Here is a 21048-nt window from a genome sequence, read left to right on the forward strand (position 1 = left end):
AAATGACTCAATTAATTGTTATGTCTGCTGCATATTACATATGAAAACGTCTACTATTTGGTTAATAAATGTGATCAAACATTATTATCTGAAACAGCCTCCCTGTCCATGTGAGATCTGCTTTTTACACTGACTTTCAGCTCTGGTTGAGTAAGATACATCGGTTTTATTCATTTATTGTGTTACATTTGTTTATGTAATGTCTGTGCAGCACTTTGGTCAACTGAGGTTGTTTTAAATGTGCGATATAAATAAATAATAATAAAAGAAATAATGAAATAAGAATCATTTTGAGTTAGCTGCACTGTCACAGACCAGCCTTTAGAGGGCGCTCTGATGGCGCGTTCCTCAGCTGGGGTTTGCATGAGCAGATTCAAACATTTTTTCATCTATAAAAACTGCACAATTAACAAAAGGTAGTGATTTGTTCACTTTAAAAAATTTTTTTATTTTTTTTTGTTGTGTATTCAGTGTTTTATATCGATGTGGGGATATTTTTCCGCCAACCTGTCGTGAAGAAAGTGCCGCTCAGAAATCACAGGTTGCATTCGCGGACACTGATGGAGAACAGGCGAGGCATTCAGGTTGGTTACGCGATGGCCGCTCTCTCATCAATATTGGGGTTCTAACGTGAAAACAATGGCTTCGTCGCTCGGAGAGGCGTGTTGCTGTCTTAACTAACTACCGGAATGATAGCGGCGCTGTTTTAGCTGGACGGTTTCGCTTTAACGCAAGGTCGGAGATGTCCCGTCTCTGTTAGGGACTCAGTGTTTTTCTTGTTCGTCTCCCGGGCCTGGCCGCAGCTGCCTACACTGTAGCGGCGGTTTGCTACTTTCGGATGAGCGGGCAGTAGCTCACGAAGAGGTGGGGTCTGAGTTTAAGCGAACTTGGGGCAAAACAAGTCAGTAGAGCCGCGAAGAGAGATGCGTAACATGAATGCCCCTCATAAATTATCACCCATGCAAACGCAGGGTCAACAGGATCAGAGTTTTGACTCCTAACTTGGTGCTCTTGCTAGTTAGCATTAGCCAACGGTAGCGTTAAGTTGCTCTGGCTAAAGCGAGATGGCATAAGTAATTTAACAGCAGTTAACGTTACCTAACGCAGGAGCTACCGGTAATGCTGCTCATACGGAATAAATCGGAACCCGAATTAATGAGGGTTTAACGTGAAATCTGTGCTGTCGCTGGTAAACGGTTTCCTTGCATTTTGTTGGTACACGTTAGCCTTTGCTAGCAGCAGGTTGCTAACTGAACTAACTGGCTAGTGACGTAACGCTGCTCATTGTTTTGACAGCACGCAGCATCCAACCGAGGATAATTATCCAGTTTAATTAATTTTTCCTTGTACCTGGAAAATCACTATAACCGGATACTAGTCACAGAAGTTAATGTTTAGCTAACTGATGTGACGCAGCTCATCGTTCTGTTATGTTAGCATCCAAAGTGCCTCTGCTAGCGGGCAAATCACACTTTATCTGTAATTACTGCAGTATTTCGGATAGGTGTAGCTTCACTACGCATCCAGTTTGTTAAAGCTTTGCTCCCCGTGGTGATGATTCTGATGTGGGGTTTGTACCCAAACAGTAGCCGCTGCACTGTTTAAAACCATGGTTTTCTTTGACACTCAGTTGTAGGATGGATCCAGACAGTGGGGCAGAAACACAAAAAGCTGTCAGTTTGCAGTGGAAGAGCTACAAACTCGTCCAGGACCCTGCTGTTAGGCGGGTTGCACAGAAAATCTACAGATATGATGGAGTGCATTTCAGTGTGCCAGTGAGTGGATTTCCAGTTTTATTATTTGTAATGTGTGTGTGAGAGAGAGAGCTGTAGCTTAAAACTGCAACCTGTATAATTTTGTCAGGACTCTGGATTTCCTCCTGTGGGTGAACTGCGGGACCCTAGACCCCGGAGGCTATGGTCTAGGTATACAGAACTGTCCCTGCCAGTGCCGAAGTTTAAGGTAAGAACAGCTGGTCAACATTCATTTCACACATCCCAGTTGCTTCATTTCTTAAAGTGACTAGATCTTTTCCCTGATCTTCATTCCAGCTTGATGAGTTCTATGTGGGTCCCATACCCCTCAAAGAGGTAACCTTTGCTAGACTCAATGACAACATCAAGGAGCCCTTCTTGGCAGAAATGTGTGCCAAGTTTGGTGAGGTGGAGGAGATGGAAATCCTGTTTCACCCCAAGACCAGGAAGCACTTGGGCCTGGCCAGGGTGTTGTTCACCAGCACCAGAGGAGCCAAGGACACAGTCAAGCATCTGCACAACACCTCTGTCATGGGCAACATCATTCACGCTCAACTGGATATAAAGGGTAAGATAATACATCTCATTTAAGGCATCTTTAAGGTGTGAATAGGGTGTGAGTTAAAAGTTATCACAGTGATGCTTCAAACAGTCTTGGATGATCTCTGATTTCAGTCTTTGAAAATTTGGCTAGAACATTTTGATTATGTTCATTAAAACACATTGAAACCCTCTGACCTGTTAACTCAAATTAAAATATTACATAAGCCAGTTAAAATTTGTGAAGTGCAGATAAAACTGCAAAGCACCCAGAGAGTGTATACCACCCCAAGGCTGCACAACTCTCCAAATTTGTTATCGTAATGACTGAAACGGTTAGGATATTTTTACTCTGCGCCAGGATCTGTATCTGTATGCACAAAATACATAAAGTGAAGTAGGTGTACGGGGATGTCTCTGCCAGCTTTTTGTTTCATTCAAACAAGAGCTGAAGTTTGTGAGAAAATAGTGACAATATCACTAAATATCCTGCACCTTTATTCAAATGTGCACCAAAAATGAATCACTTGTTCTTTCTCACAACGCTAATTGAAATCTATCATCAAGTTTTTGAGATCTTCTGCTAATCAATAACTAGACCGACAAGCAACCCTGTGACAAAAACAACCATGCAAATACAGTCTCTTAATGGCACTGAAGCCTAATGGAGTTCATGTAGAAAAAAACTGTGACTTTTGTTTCTTCTCCAGGCCAGCAGAGGCAGAAGTATTATGACCTGATAGTGAATGGGTCCTACACTCCTCAGACAGTGCCCTTGGGAGGCAAGGCTTTGACAGACAGGCTCCAGCCTCAGGCCCCAACACAGCCACAGCCTGACACGGTATTTTATTAACTGTCACTTCAATTATTTAATGATCATCTAAAGTTAATATGTGAATTATTCATATGATTATTAGTTGCACACTCTGTGAGTCAGATTGAGTGTAGCTTTAGAATGAGACAGTTGCCTGGTTTACTAAATTCTAATGTGTTTGGCATCTTTCTGCACAGTCATCAGAAATCAGGCGGAGGCTCTCTAGTGATCTTGCAGTTTTGGCAGCAGGGGTCCAGGCCCTCACATCAGGAAACATTACCCCTTGCTCTGTGGACGCTGGCTTCAGTGATCAGCGTCTGGACACGCCCCCCTCCTCCATGGCAGGCCCCTACACCCCAGGCTCCTCTACTTCGTCACAGGGTGGTGGAGGAACACCTTATAGCTCCAGATCTGGGACTCCTTTCTCACAAGAATCGGGCTACACCGGCGGCAGGTTAGTGATTGATATTTACAGTAGAAAGATTTACACATCAAAATTTTACCAATTGCCTCAGTGGTGTCGATAACATGAGGCAAGTTCAGGTCCCTCAGTCAAGGCTGTGACACCGGGCATCATCTGTACATTGTCAAATCAAAGGTTATGAGACTAAGATCAAGAAATGCTTTATTTATTTATCAGAGGAATATTCATAACCTTCAATAACATATATACCACTGTGAAAATGTAGGTACAACTTTTCATACCATATCTGTTTATTTCCACACAACTTTCAATCTTTGTGTTGAATTTAAAGTGAAATTGTCTTTGCTGAGGAATCACTGGGTTCTGTGCAGCTGGTATGTTGCATGGATTGTATGTTTGGGCAGTGCATCTATGTTTGCCATCATTATATTACAATACAAGTATTTTTACATTTTAATGTCCTGTAAAGAACATTGTGTTGGTACAACTTGTTATTTATAACATGAAAAGGTAAATCTTGGGTTTGTGCTCTTGATCTTTTGGTTAAACTTGTGATGGTGGCAAAAGTCTGTAGCAGCATGTTTATGAATGTGAGTCATGCTTAGGTCAACAACATGATAAATAAAAATATAAATTAATTAATTTTCCTCATGTGTCTCTTGCAGGCATACTGGCTACAACACTGGCACTTTGGGCAGCGGCTACCCTCCCCAGGACATGTTACCTTCATCCTCCTCGTCTTCTGCAGTCTCGTCGACTGTCGGAGGATACAAAGCTTCTCGCTACTCTGAGGATGCACAGGAACCTTCAGTTTATCATCGAGGTCGCCCTATGTACCCCCCAGCCACATCATACCGTCCCAATGAGCCGCCGTGCTATCCCCCATACCCAAATGTTGGGGGGCCTGGGCCACACATGGCACACCACTCTTCAATGCCTCCACCACCCCTCGCCAACCAATACGAACAGCCCCCAATGTCAGACAGGGACCGGGACCGTGACAGAGACTCAGGGGGGCGATACGGGGCAGCGGGGATTGGCTCCAGAAGGTCATCTTACCACCACCAGCAGGACACAAACTCTTCCTCTAAGTACCATTCCCATCACTCTCATCACCACTCAGATCGCAGGGAAGACAGGGGGTACCGGCGAGACAGCCTGGGCTCCCGGTCAGGTGACCATAGCCACCAGAGACACCGCAACCACCACCATTCTCACAACCACCACGGCAGCAGCAGCCGCAGGAGGAGCAGCCACGACCGGGACAGGGACAGAGAGCGGGACAGAGACAGGGACAGAGACAGTGACTACTCCAACAGCTCTGACCCCAGATACAATTCCAACTCCTACCGTTCTTCCTCTAACAGCATGTCCCCCCCACCCTCATCTTACTCTGCATACTCTTCCTCCAAAGAGCCCGCCCCAGCCCCTCCTCAGGGATTGGATGTTTCCAGCCGCCAGGGGGGCACAAACCTCGCAGAGAGAGGCTCTCTGCCTTCGGTAGGTGCTGACAAAGACTATCATCCTGGTCACCACAGTGCTCTGCCTCCCCCTCCACCGCCGCCACCGCCGCTTCCACCAGCCTCTGTAATCGCAGCGGCAGTAGCTGAGACTCTCGGAACAATGGATTTCAACCAGGACAGTCCGTCACGCGAAGAGCAGTGGACAAAGCCCAAACGCCGTCCCAGCACTCCACCTGCACCCCCAAAGACACCCCCACCTTCCTCCCCTCCCCACCCCTCCATCACTTCCTCCTCTACCTCGCCCTCCTCCACCTCACTCCCCCATCACCTCCCCTCTTCCTCCAGCTCCCCACCACCTCCCCAGCGCGACTCCTCTTCACCAGAGCCAGATTCCACCAATGAGAGTTTACCGTTTGTCTACCACAGCAGCAGCCTCGACTCTCGCATTGAGATGCTCCTGAAGGAACAGAAGGCTAAATTTTCCTTCCTTGCCTCTGATGAGGAGGACGAGGAAGATAGGAAAGAGGAGAAGCAGAGGGGCACACGTGGGGACCGAGGAGACCGGCGAGGTGGGTCGGGCGATGTCCCAGGGGAGCACACAGGTGGTAATCAGGTGGGAGACAATGGGGATAAGGACCACAGGAGGAAAGGCGAAAGAGACAGAGATGGGCACAGAGGAAGGAAACGGGGGAAGGGAGGAGAGGGAAGGAAGAGTCCCACTGTACTTAATGCAACCACACCATCCTCCTCCACCTATTCCCCACACATCCCACCACCAGAGGAACCCCAGCCCCAGGTTGGCATTGCTGGGCCTGGAGCTTTGCAGGAGGAATCTTCACAGGCTGGATCTGCCGATACACGGAGCAGGACAGGAGCACACACACCTCCTTATAATGGGGAGAGTCAGGTAAGATCAGTAGCACATAATGAAAGTTTGGGATTCACACTATTAGATCTCAACTGCTTGTTTGTGCTGACAATTAAAATGTTGGTTCTCATATTGTTGCCAAGCAGTGCTGATGCTCACGCTCACCACGGGGTAAAAGTGGTGGGGAGCTCATTGTTGTGGTAAAAGCAACTCAAAAATTAACAAACTAAACAAGATGTTTTATGTATGTTTCATATGAGAAAGACATTATTGTACATGGAAAAAGTTTTTAATCTGTAGATATAGATATCTAGAAATGCACACACTCGCACACAAAAAGAAGATGAACATACAAGACTGCAAACAAAGTTTGTCAACATTCTGGATACAAACAGGATATAACAACATAATGTGTATGTTTTGTTTTGTTTTTTTGTAATTATCAGGGTCTTTGTTTTTGTGGTTATGGCATAAATGCACTATTGTGGTGTCTGGTGCTTCAACACATGGGGGAGTTCCCAACTTACAACAGTAAACTCTGTGTTTTCTTTCAGTCCTCCCCTCATTCCTCAGGGGAAGACATGGAGATATCGGACGAGGAGGAGGAGGAGACCGCCATAACAACGGTGACCACCCACCAGCCCTCAGTCACCTCAGGTTCCTCACCCTCTTCATCCCAGGCTGCCATGCCTTCACAAACAGCTGACCCCTCATCTTCCCCCCCTCCCATCTCTGACTCTGCACAGCACTTTGGCACCTCCATGCACCCTCCCATGCCCTCCTACCCGCCTCATTTGCCTCCTCCTCCTCCCCCTGGTTATTCCCTCCAGCCCCCGCCCCCACCAGGGATCCCTCCCCTTCCCCACATGGAGCTGCACCCTGAGTATCCTCCCCCCATGCCCCACCACATGTATGACTATGCCACCTCCATGGAGCTGATGAACCAGTACAGTGGAGGAGCTCCCATGTCCTTCCAAATGCAGACGCACATGCTAAGCCGCCTGCACCAGCTGCGCATGTCGTCATCCAACGGCACCCCGGGCCCCGGCGAGGCAGCCACTGCTGACTACACCTCCTACCACCTCCACTCTATGCCGCCACCCCACACACACCACCCCTACATGGACCAAGAGGGGAGCGGGGCGGGCGCTCACTATGACCAGGACCACCGCTACATGCCCCCTCACATGCCCTACCCCTACCCCGACCCCCACAGCACTCAAATACCACCACCCCCACACCACGGCATCCCGCCTCCCCATTCGGGCTGGCCACCACACGTCTTACCACCACACTACCCCTCCTACATGCCCCCACCTGGCTATGGCACCATGCTGCCTGAGGATGGAGACGAGTACAGGACCCCAGGGGAGCAGATGCCCATGCTGGCTGAGAATCCACATGAGGCCACAGTGCAGATGGTCCTGGGTACTCTGATCCAGGAAATGAAGAACATCATGCAGAGGGACCTGAACCGCAAGATGGTGGAGAACGTTGCCTTTGCCACCTTTGACGAGTGGTGGGAGAGGAAAGAGACCAAGGCCAAGGTAAGGAATCACAGCAACTACTGTTTTTTGTTTTGATTTATTTACCTTTAAATCTATTAACAGATTTTCTTTACTTCAACTTGATTCTATGATCAAATGAAACATGAATCAGTCTTCATGTGCTTGGTAACTAGCAAAGGGATGCTCTGTTTTTCAGTAATGGGAGTTTAAACCTTTCTTCCTCATTTTCATTTATAAGCTGCTGCCAACTACACTGATGAGTGACCATTGTTTTAAAAAAACAAAGATCAGAGGTCTGTGATTGATCATTTTAATTTGTAAATGTTTTCCTTCTCCAGCCTTTCCAGACAATGGTTAGGGGGGTGTCTGCCTTACGGGATGATGAGAAAAAAGAGGAAAAGGTCAGTCGTCCGCGGGAGCCTCTCATGTCTCTTGTGGATTGGGCGAAGAGTGGTGGCGTGGAGGGCTTTTCTCTCCGGGGAGCGTTACGGCTGCCCTCCTTCAAGGTAAAAGCACAACACTGCAACAAACGCTGGACTGTCTCTTCGTGTTTGACAGCCCACACTGTGGATTGAAAAATGAATACACTTACATCTACACCTCTGATTACATACACACACTGTCAGGTGTGAGTTTAACAGTTTTTAAATGAGGACATTCCCTTGTATAATGGTCCTGGATTAGAGTCCAGCATAATTAATCTTCTGTTAATATTGTTTATGTTGATTTTTGTCGAGCAAGGAAGGGAAAAATTGCAATGTTGTTTTTTATTGTGTTAGATTTTGTGGTATAAGCTTAGAGTAGTCAGAACTGTTTAGGTCCATTCTTGCTTGTGTTTAATTGATTTCAAAAAATATATTGTTGGGGTCCAATCTTTCAGGTGAAGAGGAAAGAACCCCAGGAGCTTGAAGAGGGAGACATGAAAAGGCCACGACCCTCAACCCCGCCCGATGAGGATGATGAAGGTTTGCTGAGTTGGTGTTGAAAGCTTTTAAAATAGGGGTTGAACTTAATAGGGCTGCTGCATATAATTCTGAAACTGTTGTCTTGTTGCCAGCTGCTGATGGGAGAATGCCAGAGGCCGACAGGCACGGAGCTGAGAGGGACAACAAGAGGAGAAAAAAGAAGCCAAGAAACCGTAAACCCTGGGAGCTTGACAGCGAGGGAGAGGAAACGTCAGATGGATCCTCAACTGAAAAGGTGAGAGGCGCCATTATTTAAATTAATGAGTGTTTGGTCTGAATGGAATCCAAGTAACTGGATTTCTTCATGTGCTTTTCGGTATTAACACATTTGATCGGAATCATGTTGTTCTTATTCTGACCAATAGCTAGATGGCAGCATTTCACTGTGCTCTCTCAGTGTTGTAACCACAGCCCATCTTTTTATGTGTAGGAGGATGAGGAGGGAGAAGAAAGTGAAAAGGAGTCAGATGGTAAATCACAGCCAGTAATTCCTTACTATGTTTTTATTTTTATGTTTACGATCAGTTAAGGCAGTTGTCATACCAAATATATATATATATATATATATTTTTTTTTTTTCAGATGATGCCCTTAGCGCTGATAGCGATGATGAGAGTCTCTCCTCATCCTCTGACGGCTCTTCCTCTTCTGCATCCTCATCTTCATCTTCCTCTGAGGATGAGGACGAAGAGGAAGGAGAGAGGGCTGAGAGTGAAGGACCAGACACCATGGATGAGTCGACCATGGACAGCACAACAGAGAAAGAGGATGACAGGTATAAAGTTCTGTGTGACGTCTTTGAGGGAGCGCTCGCCTCAGAAATGCATTCTGACAGTATTTCATAATCAAATTACTTACTTACTGGTTCCAATTTATTCTCTTACATTTCCCAGGGAAAATAGCGCAACTGCTGTTCCAAAGGCAGAGCTCAAAACAGGTTAGTCATCATCAGTCCACAATGTTACCAGATTATTTTCATATCTGAGTTTATGAAGGTGGTTTACCTTCGCTCTGTGGGCTGTTGCTACAGCTGAGGAAACCTGTTGTTTCTTCAGAGCAGCAAACAGCAAACAATGTGAAAATCTAAGCACAGTGCATTGTGTTTAGTTCAGATCAGTCTTTCTAAACTTTCCTGTGTCTCTCAGGTGAAGCTAAGGACAGCAAGGCAGATGCGTCAGCACCTACCAAGCGGCCTCCATCGCCACCATACCCACGTCCTTCGTCCCCTATTGTTCTCGTGCCCCCTCTCAAGAAACGCAGGAAAACGGTCTCATTCTCCACAGATGAGAACGACAGCAAAGCGCAGCTGCAGACTGCACCGCTATCTCCATCTCCCTCACAGTTGGCGGGTGAATCCCCCCTCCTCTCTCCTGGCAGGCCCCCAGACTTCCCTTTCACTGCTGCCTCAGCCCCCTCATCTCGTCCCACCCAGGGCATCCAGCTGCTCCCCTTTGCCTCAAAACCAGGTGAAGGCAATGCCCTCATTGTGCCCCCACCTGGACGAACTCAAGATTCTGATGAATCCAAAAAGGGACCCCCTGTTTCTCCCCAGACCACCCCTGTCAAATCCCCTGGCAAAAGGGGTGCAGGCAAGGACTCCCCCAGATCTCCTGCCCCTCCTGTTATGGTGTGCCGCACCGTGCAGAACCTGCCGTTGGATCATGCTTCCATGTGCAGGATGGCCTTTGAGGAAGCCCCTCCTCCACCCCCTGTTAACAAACGCTCCAGAGGCAGACCTCGAACAACCAGCTTGTCTGCCTCGTCCTGTCACTCCCTCAGAGAGGAAGACGAGGATGAGGAAGAAAACGAGCAGAGGTTAAGACTCAGAGAGCAGCTGGGGGCATCCAGCCTCCTGCAGCTGGCCTCAGCTTCAACCACCGACCTGTCTGTGTTGGCTGACGTAGCCTTGAAAATGGACCCTGACGCAGGGGACTCAGAGGAGACGGAGACATCTGATGAGGCAGAGGAGCAGAAGATGGAAGAAGATCTCTTCTCCCCAGAGTCACTGGCCCTGGTTGTGAGCCCAGAGGGTGTAATTGTCCTTATGGAGCACAACTACTGCAAACCCCCTGTTCTCTCAGCACCACCCAATACCAAAAGGACTTCCTCCAGACAAGACTCTTCTGTCTTGCTGCCAGCAGACCTCAACACTATTTCTGGGGTGCTTGAAGCACCAGAGGAGGTCATTGGAGAGGCGCTGCCACCCAGAGCAGACACAGGAGAATATCTGTCTGCAATGGGAGTGCCCTGTGAGTCCGAGGATGGAGGCCAGGCTGCAGCTGTGCCGCCATCATCAAAGAAGAAGAGCATGACTCATAAAGGTTTCGAACTCGAAAAAGAGGAGAGCAAAAAGAGGAGAAGAAAAGACAAAGAAAACCTTGAGGTTCATCACATGAAAAAACCGGATCAGCCAGGCAAGAAACAGAAGAAGCGGAAACTAGAGGTGCGTGGGACTTTGTCTCGTTTGTTACTGTAAATGCCTGTGGATGTCCCAATCATAGAGTGGGTGTCGAACACGACAGTAAACATAGAGGTATGACTCATCTGTAGGTGCAAATTTTAGTTTTCCGTCTTGTAATAATGCAGGTGTTAGGTTTATCCCCAGGTAAGGAAATGAAAGGCTTTATTGTCTGCGTCTTGCACATGAACAAATGTCCCCAGTACGATAAAATATGTCACAGGGCTTAGTCAGTGGAAACGCAGACAGGCCTCAGAACTTCAATATATTTAGATGTGATTTTAAAAAGGTAAGAAAAAGTGTCATGACCAGATTTATGAGGCAGGTCTTCTGTAGAATGCAGCGGATTAGAGGAAAGAGGATGTTTTTGGAGGAGCAGACAGAGGGGCTGAGATGTTGAGCCCTTTACAATAACACTAATCAGAGTCATTCACTAGCACAGACCTGTTGACGTTACCTCTGTGTTTTATGTAAAACATGTATTCAGTTAGTGTTTATAAAACATCAGGCTATCAAGCGTAAACCACGGCCCTGTGCTTGTGGAGTGAGTTTTTCCTCACATGCCAGACTGACTTTGATTGAGCTGTTTGCCTCTAAGCGACATTGTTTTTAAATTATTTACTGCACAAAAATGTACGTGATCAAGCAGTCTCCGTCATCTACCGAGCTCAGACAGACAGATCCTGAGCCGTCAATTCAGTTTACAGTAGCCTGCCTCAGTAAATAAACCTGTGCTTGTTTCTCAAGCAGAATGTAGTGACCCTGCATACGTACATATATTAAGGTAAATACATCAAAATAGAATGAACTCTTAAAAGATTTAGCCTCCGGCCGTAATATTTTTTGGTGACAGAAACTGGTCAATAAATATGTTATCTGTCATGTGACCATGTCCATGTGATTTAGTGTGTACAAGATATTGGTGTAGACCTTAAACAGACCACAACCAAAAAGGCAGCAATAGATGATTTTTTGCTTTAGTCTGGACCCAGTTCGTTGTGTTGATTCACAGTTCGCTGGCAGTAATATTCCTCTTCCTCTGCACAGGACTCAGACTTTGAGGAAGATGTGGACGTGGAGGAGCTTGAGTCTGGGGAGCTGTCCAGCTCGGACACAGAGGACGATGTGGTTGAAGAGGTCAGGAAGAGTGAGCGCCTCTTTCTGCAGGAGGCAGGGTTAACAACATCCCAACGCTGGCCGAAACCTGTCCCAGCACCTGAGCCTCCAGCCGTGAAATTTGACAACCGTAGTGAGTTTGAGCAGATGACCATCCTGTACGACATCTGGAACTCTGGCCTGGATGGCGAAGACTTGATGTTACTGAAGAAGACGTATGAGAAGCTGCTACAGGACGACCACAGCTCCGACTGGCTCAATGACACTCACTGGGTCAACCACACTAATATCCTTACCACTGACTGCCTCCTGCATTCAGTGTGTGTGTGTGAATGCCATAGAAATGAACCCCAGTTACCAATGTCCAAACAAACTATTTTCAATAATAAGTAGCCTATGTAATATGAATGTTTTTTTAAATGAATAGATTATGCCTACATGTCATTGTGTGTTATTCTTTTGTTGTCCTTGACCTTTGTGCTGCACTAACCAATTTGCCGAACCCTCGGCGTAAGAAGAAGAGCGCAGACGGACAGCTTCGAGAGCATGTGACCGGTTGTGCCAGGAGCGAGGGCTACTACGCCATCAGCCGAAAGGAGAAAGATGTTTATCTGGACCTGGACCTGCCGGAGCAGGTCATACGGGAAGTGGAGAATGTCGACACCTCGGTAGGTGCACTCCCACTCTCCAATCGTTTCTGTAGTATTAAATCAACATTTTTCCACATCCGTACCAGGTTTCTGTTGGGGAATTTCTTTTCTGCCAAACCCAAAGTCTGTGGTTCTCTGATGATTTTGCCAATGAATAGAAGAGAAGTTTAAGTTAAGTTGAAAGAATTGTAATACTTTAGAAAACAATCAACACTTGTGTCTGTAAGTGTGGTCGGTGTATTTCTTACCAGGGAGTGTGCACTGAACAACAGACTGAGGTATTTGGACTCAACTGATTGAGATGATGTTCCGCATCAATCTTGATAAGACTGCAAAGGCTGGTGTGCTTGGTTGGCACATGAAATGTTGAGAAGACTGCAGCCTTCAAGTGAACCTGTAAATGTAGTGAGCTTCTGAGACGAGCATATGTTTGATAACAAATGAAAAGGCACTGAAAAAGGTTTGCAGTTAGATTTGTAATGTTTTGACTGTTGTCGTGGAAGTAAGGTGGGTTTAAATCTGGAAAGTTGAGGAAAAGTTCACAAGAAATCTTAATGTGGTTTCTGAAGATCGTGTTGTGGAAAGAATTCTCTCCTCCAGCTCCAAACTGGCTCTGTAAACCAACTTCATGGCATCCAGTATGGTTATTGTGGAATGTAAGCACAGTCACTTGGCTCAGATGAAACTGTAATTTCAGGAGTTGAGGTAGGGGCTTTTCCAAGTAACTGATCAACACAAAGCTTCATAACTTTTCCAATGATTGTGTCAAGTCCAGAGGTTTTGCACATGTATATGAGACAGTAAATAATGGTTGAACTTCATTTTCTGAAATCGAGCCTCAGTTCTGATCCTGTGCCCAACTATCAAGGATGTTTTCAGATGGTTTAAAGATACCACTAGTTATAGGTAGATTCACATTTAATCAGTCAGTTTAAATAGTAGTAACTGTAGTAGAGTGTTGAGAAAGGTAGTGTGCTATCCTATATTAATTTCAAATTTTATACATAACCTCAGATTGAATAAATAAAACCCCTTTTTTGCCTAAATTTTACTAGCAAATATGAAACGAATGAGTAACCCTTTTTTTTAATCCCCCCACCGCAGGTAAAACCAAACCTGTAGCTTTGACTTTATCTATACTTATTATCCATACTTATCTATATCTATACTTCATCTATATTTAGAGCTTTTTTTATAATGCTAGGGACAGGGTCAGTGCTGCCAAACCTTCACAATGTTCTCTCCTGCCACTGTATTTCATTTACAGTCACACATCATGAAATGAGTCAACAAAACAAGGCTGAGCACACACTCCCTGGGGAGCCCACAAAACCCACCAGGTTCAAAAGCTTCTCGTTCCTGAGAATATTAAGTGTCTTTTAACGCCAAGCCCACGGCTATATGTGCATACCATGTTCTAGCATAACTTGGTGTATAAATAGCCCTTTAGTTAATTGCACAACCACACGTTCACACACGCAAACACGCACTTTCAACCATCTCAAATGCTATTTCAGCTGTTTTTTCGTCATTTTGCTATTGTCAGCATTTATTTGTTCTTTGTTTCTCAAAGAAATAATTCGTTCTTCTTGTATAAATTTGGGAATTGAGGTTTTTTTTTGACACATCAGGAGTTCCAGCCTCCATGTGACACACACACACATATATTTTATGATTCTTCTTGTGAGTCATCAGTGGTGGTTTCCTTAGAGTCTGTTTTTACTTACACACTGCCAGATGTTTTGTTATTGAAGGTAGTAACACTAGGTCATCTAGATCATCTGCAAATCAGCCAATGGTATTTAGTGTTGGTGGCTTCCGAAGGAAAAACCAGCTCACTTTGCTTTCGTTGCTATGCATTGCTTGGATTTGCCATTAATGTGTTTTCCATTCTTGCTATCCACTGTGTCTCACCGTCACCATGGAGAAAATATCGTTATATTCAGAGGACACACACTTCAGATTTTTCATTACACACAACTCGTTGTTTTGCTGTGTTTTTTTTTTTTTTTGAGGTACAGTGTGACTGATTTAATGAGAACAAAATGAGATGTAACTGGACACCGCATCCATCTCTGATGTCCTCGAACACACGAGAGCCGGTGCGAACAAAGCGCAGCCCCGCAGCTTCAGGTGTCGCCACCGTCTGCACCTTTCAAGGGTACACACTGATGTGGTTTAGCCTACCTAGTGGTCTGAGTAAACAATGGGAATGTTTCAAAGCATGAATCAATGGTTTTCTTCAGGAAGGGTTCAAACAGAGGGTTGCTGATAACCACTGAGTTGTTTTTTAATTATACAGCTGCTCCAGGTTGGCTGGTGGTCCCAGGCTTTGGCAGACATGAACTACTGATGATTAATGAAACAGACAAAATAAGCAATCTACCCTTGTTTAGTGTGCTTTGACTGGGTTTACGGGGCTGACTGAGTTTTTTCTGCTGCACGAATGTGAGTCATGGTCTTTGTGCCATCATCTGCACAGAGACACTAAGTTTTCCAGTTCAATTCCAGAATCTCATTTACACCTTGAGGGATATGTCAAGACCGCTTTCAGGGAATGTCTTCAGTTATGACACAAACATTCACTCAGACTCAAGGATGAACTGAACTGAATTTGGTGGTCAAAGGTCAAGCTCACTGTGACCTCACAAAACACATTTTTAGCCATAACTCATGAATTCACATGATAATTATGACACAATTTAAAACAAATGTCTGATAGGACAAAATGAAGAAGTGATGACATTTTATGTAGTGCAATAACCTCTGTAGGGTATGGTGCAATAATTCCTGTATCTTTCTTATTGTGTGTGTTTTATTTAAGAACTGTGTATAGTGCTGGATGTGTTATTGTATGTTTTTTGTAGTAGTTTGATTGTTTGCTGTTTGGAATGTAAGTTACATGTGTGTGACTGGGACTCCGGTGCTTTTTGAATGTCCCAGACAAATATTTCCCCAAGAGAGACAATAAGGGTTAACTTAACTTAACTTATATCCAAATGGTCAAAGGTCAACTCCACTGTAAAATCATAATGTTCTGCAAAAACACTGTACTGTAAGCACTGTAACCCAAGACAGGGAGATTACGATCTTACTTCCAGCGGCTTGGCTGGTTTGATGGAGGCATACAACTGTAGGGCAATAAATTCTAGTCTACTAATTGTCTGCTGTAGAAACATTAGTCAAATATTAGTGTTCTCTCAACCTAAATGCAAATGGATGATTTGACTACTTACAATGAAAACAGACTATATACAGGCTATTCACATGTAATTTAATCCAAATATTTTATGGTTATTAAAAAAAAAAAAAAAAATGATAAGGCTGCATCAAGGTTCATAACTTTTATCAGGGACATTAATGTTATCTTTTTAATATCAACAATCAGGTATGAATTATGAGCAAAAAAGACATTGACTACACAGGTAATAGTTGTAGGATAAATTCATCATTGAGTTTGATCTCAAAAGAAAGAGACTAAACTTAAATTATCAACAAAACAACAGACACTAATGGTATCATGAAAACATGACTTGAATAATGTCATGGTCCACCTGATTCCCACATACAGGCAGAAACTAAAACTGTGTAAACCTGTTGTTTACAAGAACCTCCAATTGCACCAATCACCAGAACAAATTCCTTGTATGTGGAACTGAACTGAATTTGGTGGTCAAAGGTCAAGCTCACTGTGACCTCACAAAACACATTTTTAGCCATAACACCAAAACAAATTCCTTGTATGTGGAAACATACTTGGCAATAAAACTGATTCTGATTCTGATAATGAAATGGCAGGTTCAGGTAATGTGTGTCAGAAGCCTCAGTAAGTAGTGATATCATGTAGAAACACAAAGAGACCTGAATCATAGTCTTCAGATGCTGCATTCCTTGGTTGTGTGGTTGTGCCTGAATCTAGTTCAGCATGCATTGTAGGAACAGAAGGGAAACGTGCCTCTGTACCTCACTCACCTCGCACTGTTACTCATTGGTTTCACAATGAACCTCTCTCACACTTACTAGTTGTTGCACATCAAGGTCAAAGGGCTTTGCCGGTTCAGTCTCCTCCAGTTGAAGGCCACATGATAACATAATGTTGAGTCATTGGCCCCTTTCTAAAGATCTGTGCTGTCTGTTTCCTGCCAGGGAGTGAACCGGGTGCTGTCAGAGAGACGCTCGGAGCAGCGGCGACTCCTCACCGTCATTGGCACCACGGCTGTCATGGACTCTGACCTGCTTAAACTCAACCAGCTTAAGGTACAGCCAATAACTGCTGTGCTGCCTCATGTAGTCACTCAGTTACATGCACATGGTACAGTTTTATATATTATTGTACATCACAGTGTCATTATTCTTTACATACAGTCCATCTATGCAGTTTTGAAAGTGGTTATTAGCATGTTCCAATATCAAAATTTCACACCTCAGTTATCTTGATATACAATATTTTCCTAATTATCCCTTTAAAAAAATATGAAATCTTCACAAAGTATTGAAACATACTTTAATTACTCTCTGCAACCTTAATAATATTTATGTTTTATGTATATTTTAATATTTTTAGGGGCCCTCTTTCATTTACATCCTAGGAAAAACAGCAGCATGGTGCTCTGTGCAAAAATACAGAGAAAACACTGGGAGCAGATGCAAACCACTAACTTTGGTCCCGACAAGTTTAAAGGTGTGAGAAATCAGTCAACACCCTAAAGAAGGGTGCTGGTCAAGTCTGTGGGTGTTGACAGTTTTGCACTGGAACTGTGATAAATACTGTGATAATTACAATCCAAATATCTTAAACGCAGACTAAACTTGGCGACCCGGCCGTCAAGTGGTTAGGGCGCGTTCCATGTTGAGCGTAAGACGCTCTTGGCAGGCAGTCGCTGGTTCGACTCCCGACTGGTCTGACTCTTTCCTTCATGTCATTCCCCTCTCTCTACCCCCTTCCCTGTCAGTCTCCACTTGTCTATAATAAAGGCATAAAAAGCCCAAAAAAATAATTAAATATAAAAAAAAAAAGAAAACGTAGACTAAACTTTAATGATCTTCATCTGCTTAAATGTGCTGTCAAGTGTGTATTTTAGCTAATTTTATCTTTAAGGTGGATTTTTCTAATTGAATGATCAAATGTTAGTAGACACAGACTCAACCTTTTGATGGTTGGCCTGTTTCTCTGCACTTACTGATACTTGCTTATCTTCTCTGATAAAGCTCAGGGACGAGCCTTGTAAGTGGCTGAAGCTTCACCTAATAATCTGCAGGCTCTTGCTGAAAGAAATTTTATAAATCTACCAGGACCGTTGTTACAGTGGATCTTTTTTGTCCCTGTGCAGTTCCGTAAGAAGAAGCTTCGTTTCGGACGCAGCAGGATCCATGAGTGGGGCCTGTTCGCCATGGAGCCCATTGCTGCTGATGAGATGGTCATCGAGTACGTGGGTCAAAACATCAGACAGGTACGATCAGGAAAAATGTTTTCATTCTGTTTCGAGCTACAAAATCAGTGAGATATGCAAAATGTTGTGGTTGGTGCAGCGTTAACGCAGGATCAGTGAGGACATTTCTGTGTGTTGTGTATCCAGATGGTGGCTGACAATCGAGAGAAGCGGTACGCACAGCAGGGCATCGGGAGCAGCTACTTGTTCAGAGTGGACCACGACACAATCATAGATGCCACCAAGTGTGGCAACCTGGCACGATTCATCAACCACTGCTGCACTGTGAGTCTGAACATGTTTGTGACCACAGCTCACAGGCTGTGACACAGGATTGGTTTTATTGTTATATACTGCTAGACTTGTTCCTAATCGGCCTCTCGCTTTCTTGCTCTTCTAGCCAAACTGCTACGCCAAGGTTATCACCATAGAGTCCCAGAAAAAGATTGTGATCTACTCAAAGCAGGCCATCGCCGTCAACGAAGAAATCACCTACGACTACAAATTCCCCCTGGAGGACAACAAGATCCCTTGCCTTTGTGGAACAGAGAATTGCCGTGGGACACTGAACTAGTGGACGCAATTCTCACCCCCACTTGCCAATGGCCAGCCAGACCCGGCCCCCCCCTCCTGGTTCGCCCTCCTCTGAGTGTACATTGAAACAAAGGCACCCTCCGACACCCCCCCCCCAGCCTCTGGATGGCTTTGCAGCTGTCCTCACAATACCCAGGAAACAGAGACGCACGCAATTGCACTTTTCACACACACTTTTCATTCACTTGGCAGTTTCACAAGCCAGTGTGTGGGGGTTTGTGTACCCTGGCATTTGAATAATATGAGGGGGGCTCTGCTTCAGCATTAGCTCTTCTGTGGCAGTATTGTTGTGCTTGATTGGGCAATATGTTCCAACCAAGTTGTTCCATGCAACCAGACATGAAAGGTCTTTCTTTTTCCATGCCAATATCCGTTCAAAGGAAGAAACTGAAAAACAAAACAAAATACAACAAAAAAGAAAACCGTGGTATTTTATGTCCACATCAGCTCACGTAGTCTCCAGCCTGGGGTCACTCTTCCAGTGTCAAATCCCTCCCTGTACCCACCTGCCCCATAGATCCGCACACAGACGCACAGGAATATCAGACAAATTCAGGGTTTTTAAAAGCGCTTGTTAAGGGCGCACTTTTCAGATGAATAACTTCGGTCAATTTGGTCTTCAGTTATGCAAGATTTCCAAGTGTGACGATTGTTTTGGAGCTTTTTTATTTTCATTTCATAGTATTATAATAATATTACTATTGCTATTATGATTAACGATGTTGTTATTTAGTTGCATCAGCTGTAAGTATCTTACAGTGAAATGAGCTTCAGTGTACCCACCCACTGTCGTCAGTGGTTTGTGATTCACCAGCCCTATAAAACTGTTGCTTCCCTTCTCGTCACTGGGCAGTATTTTCCTGATTTGCCACCACCTTCTGTCTGGATTAGAGTCCTTTGAACTACTGTTTTTTAACACAGCGTAAAGTGATGTATGTGAGTTCTAGCTAAAAATGTGTTATTTTTACTTGGCTGCTGAATTTTGTCAGCACAACTGAAATTGGCCTGTGTTTTTTTCTTTTTTGGCTATTCCCCAACTTTGAGCCAACAAAGTCAACAAAAGGTCTTGTAAGAAGGACTCGTTGAGTGTTTGCTTGGCAGGATCTGTTTCTGTCTGTTTGTCTGTGTTAAGTTGTTTCTTCCGCAGTAGGCTCGGTTTTAACCGGCAGATGTCAGAGTCCTAATTCATGATGGTCAGAACATTTTCTGCGAGTTTTTCTTTCTTCTGCCATTAACACAAAGATAACCACCAGACTCGTGCAGATCCTCGTACTAAATATCTGCTCACTGTTTAACTAAGTCACTGTGCGCTACAGATTTTTAAAAGGCACATTTATTTCATTAGGTCAGGTCTCTTTAAAGGTTTCGTTTCCTTTTTCCCCTCCAGAATGCATTAGTGTCTATTTATTTGAGAGCGTGTTCACCCCATACAAAACATCCCTCCCTGAAAAATGTATGAGCTCAAGGCAAACAAATGTCCTGCTTAGTTGCAGTGCAGATGGGTGGAAGGTATAAACTGTGTGCCTGTTGGATAAATGAGCCTCAGTAGGTTTGCGATACGCTGCAGACAGGCGGATGTCTATGGCCTCTGTGTTGTGTCTCTGTTTTTCATATGGCTGTGGCCGTCCAAAGTTTAACTTTCATTTTGAACTTTTAACTAGCAGAAGACTCTTTTTATTTCGTTCCCTCCCAAACAGCAAAACCTGTAAGATATTTCTTTGTGTAATCAAAGCCTTTCAGTACAAACCAACCCTCTTTACTACAGGATAAAAAGATGAAAGGAAAAAAAATCCAAGAAGTACATGTAAATATTGTAGAGGTGTTTGTTTCTCGTAGAAACACACTGATTCCAAGCTGTAAATATGTTGTTCCTTTTCCTCTCTCCATGAGGAGGAAACATGTACATACCTTCCATTCATTTATTTTTTATTGTTTTTCCTTTTAATTTGATGATTATTTTAATATTATTTGCAATATTTCTCTTGTATTAATGCGTTGGACCCTTTATTAATGGTGCATTAAAATATTTTTTAAATAAATAAAAAGTTCTTGTTTTTCTTAAATAACTTTCACTGTCCTATATTTAGAAATACAGGTTTAGATTACAGGTTTAGGTTTGTGTAGACATTGATCCTCACTGCTGGCTTTTACATGCTAGAAAGAAGCTGCATAAAAATAACTAGCTGAGTACAGTGAACAGGAAGTCGTGAAGCGGAAATCAATGCACCTGCAACATAGACATTTCCCGTTGAGAAATGTGAGAGGAAGCATTTGAAATCTGACCCTAAAAAAGACTAGATTTCACAAGTCATCAGGTGACGACAGAGGAAAGGGAGAGATGCGCAGATGGTGACCTGAGCTGAAGAATCTGGTTGATCTGGTTTACATACATTTTCCAAGCGTTTCTCTGTGGAACATCATTCTGTGAAAATCATTGGGACTGACTGTTTTTAAGATGCTCTTCT

The 21048-nt window shown here is 44.3% G+C and overlaps 1 protein-coding gene across 2 annotated transcripts; it reads left to right on the top strand.

The window, feature by feature from the left end:
* Positions 1-475: 475 nt before the first annotated feature.
* On the top strand, positions 476-20628 carry setd1a (SET domain containing 1A, histone lysine methyltransferase). 2 transcript variants are annotated; one of them, XM_071466556.1, is made up of 21 exons: positions 476-584; positions 1631-1775; positions 1864-1962; positions 2052-2322; positions 3005-3135; positions 3306-3562; positions 4198-5902; positions 6418-7410; positions 7710-7877; positions 8252-8336; positions 8429-8571; positions 8767-8806; positions 8919-9111; positions 9230-9273; positions 9482-10779; positions 11842-12196; positions 12397-12578; positions 16707-16817; positions 17891-18010; positions 18137-18274; positions 18390-20628. In XM_071466556.1, exons 2-21 carry the CDS (start codon positions 1638-1640, stop codon positions 18561-18563), a joined length of 6645 nt encoding a protein of 2214 aa, XP_071322657.1. In that variant the 5' UTR covers positions 476-584; positions 1631-1637; the 3' UTR covers positions 18564-20628. The 2 variants fall into 2 exon arrangements, with proteins under 2 accessions (XP_071322657.1, XP_071322663.1); XM_071466562.1 differs by lacking the exon at positions 476-584 and adding an exon at positions 594-864.
* Positions 20629-21048: the final 420 nt, after the last annotated feature.

Source organism: Trachinotus anak, unplaced genomic scaffold, assembly GCF_046630095.1.
Source record: "Trachinotus anak isolate AG129_WGS33_773 ecotype Australia unplaced genomic scaffold, CSIRO_AGI_Tana_v1 ptg000003l, whole genome shotgun sequence".
NCBI classification, from domain to species: domain Eukaryota; kingdom Metazoa; phylum Chordata; class Actinopteri; order Carangiformes; family Carangidae; genus Trachinotus; species Trachinotus anak.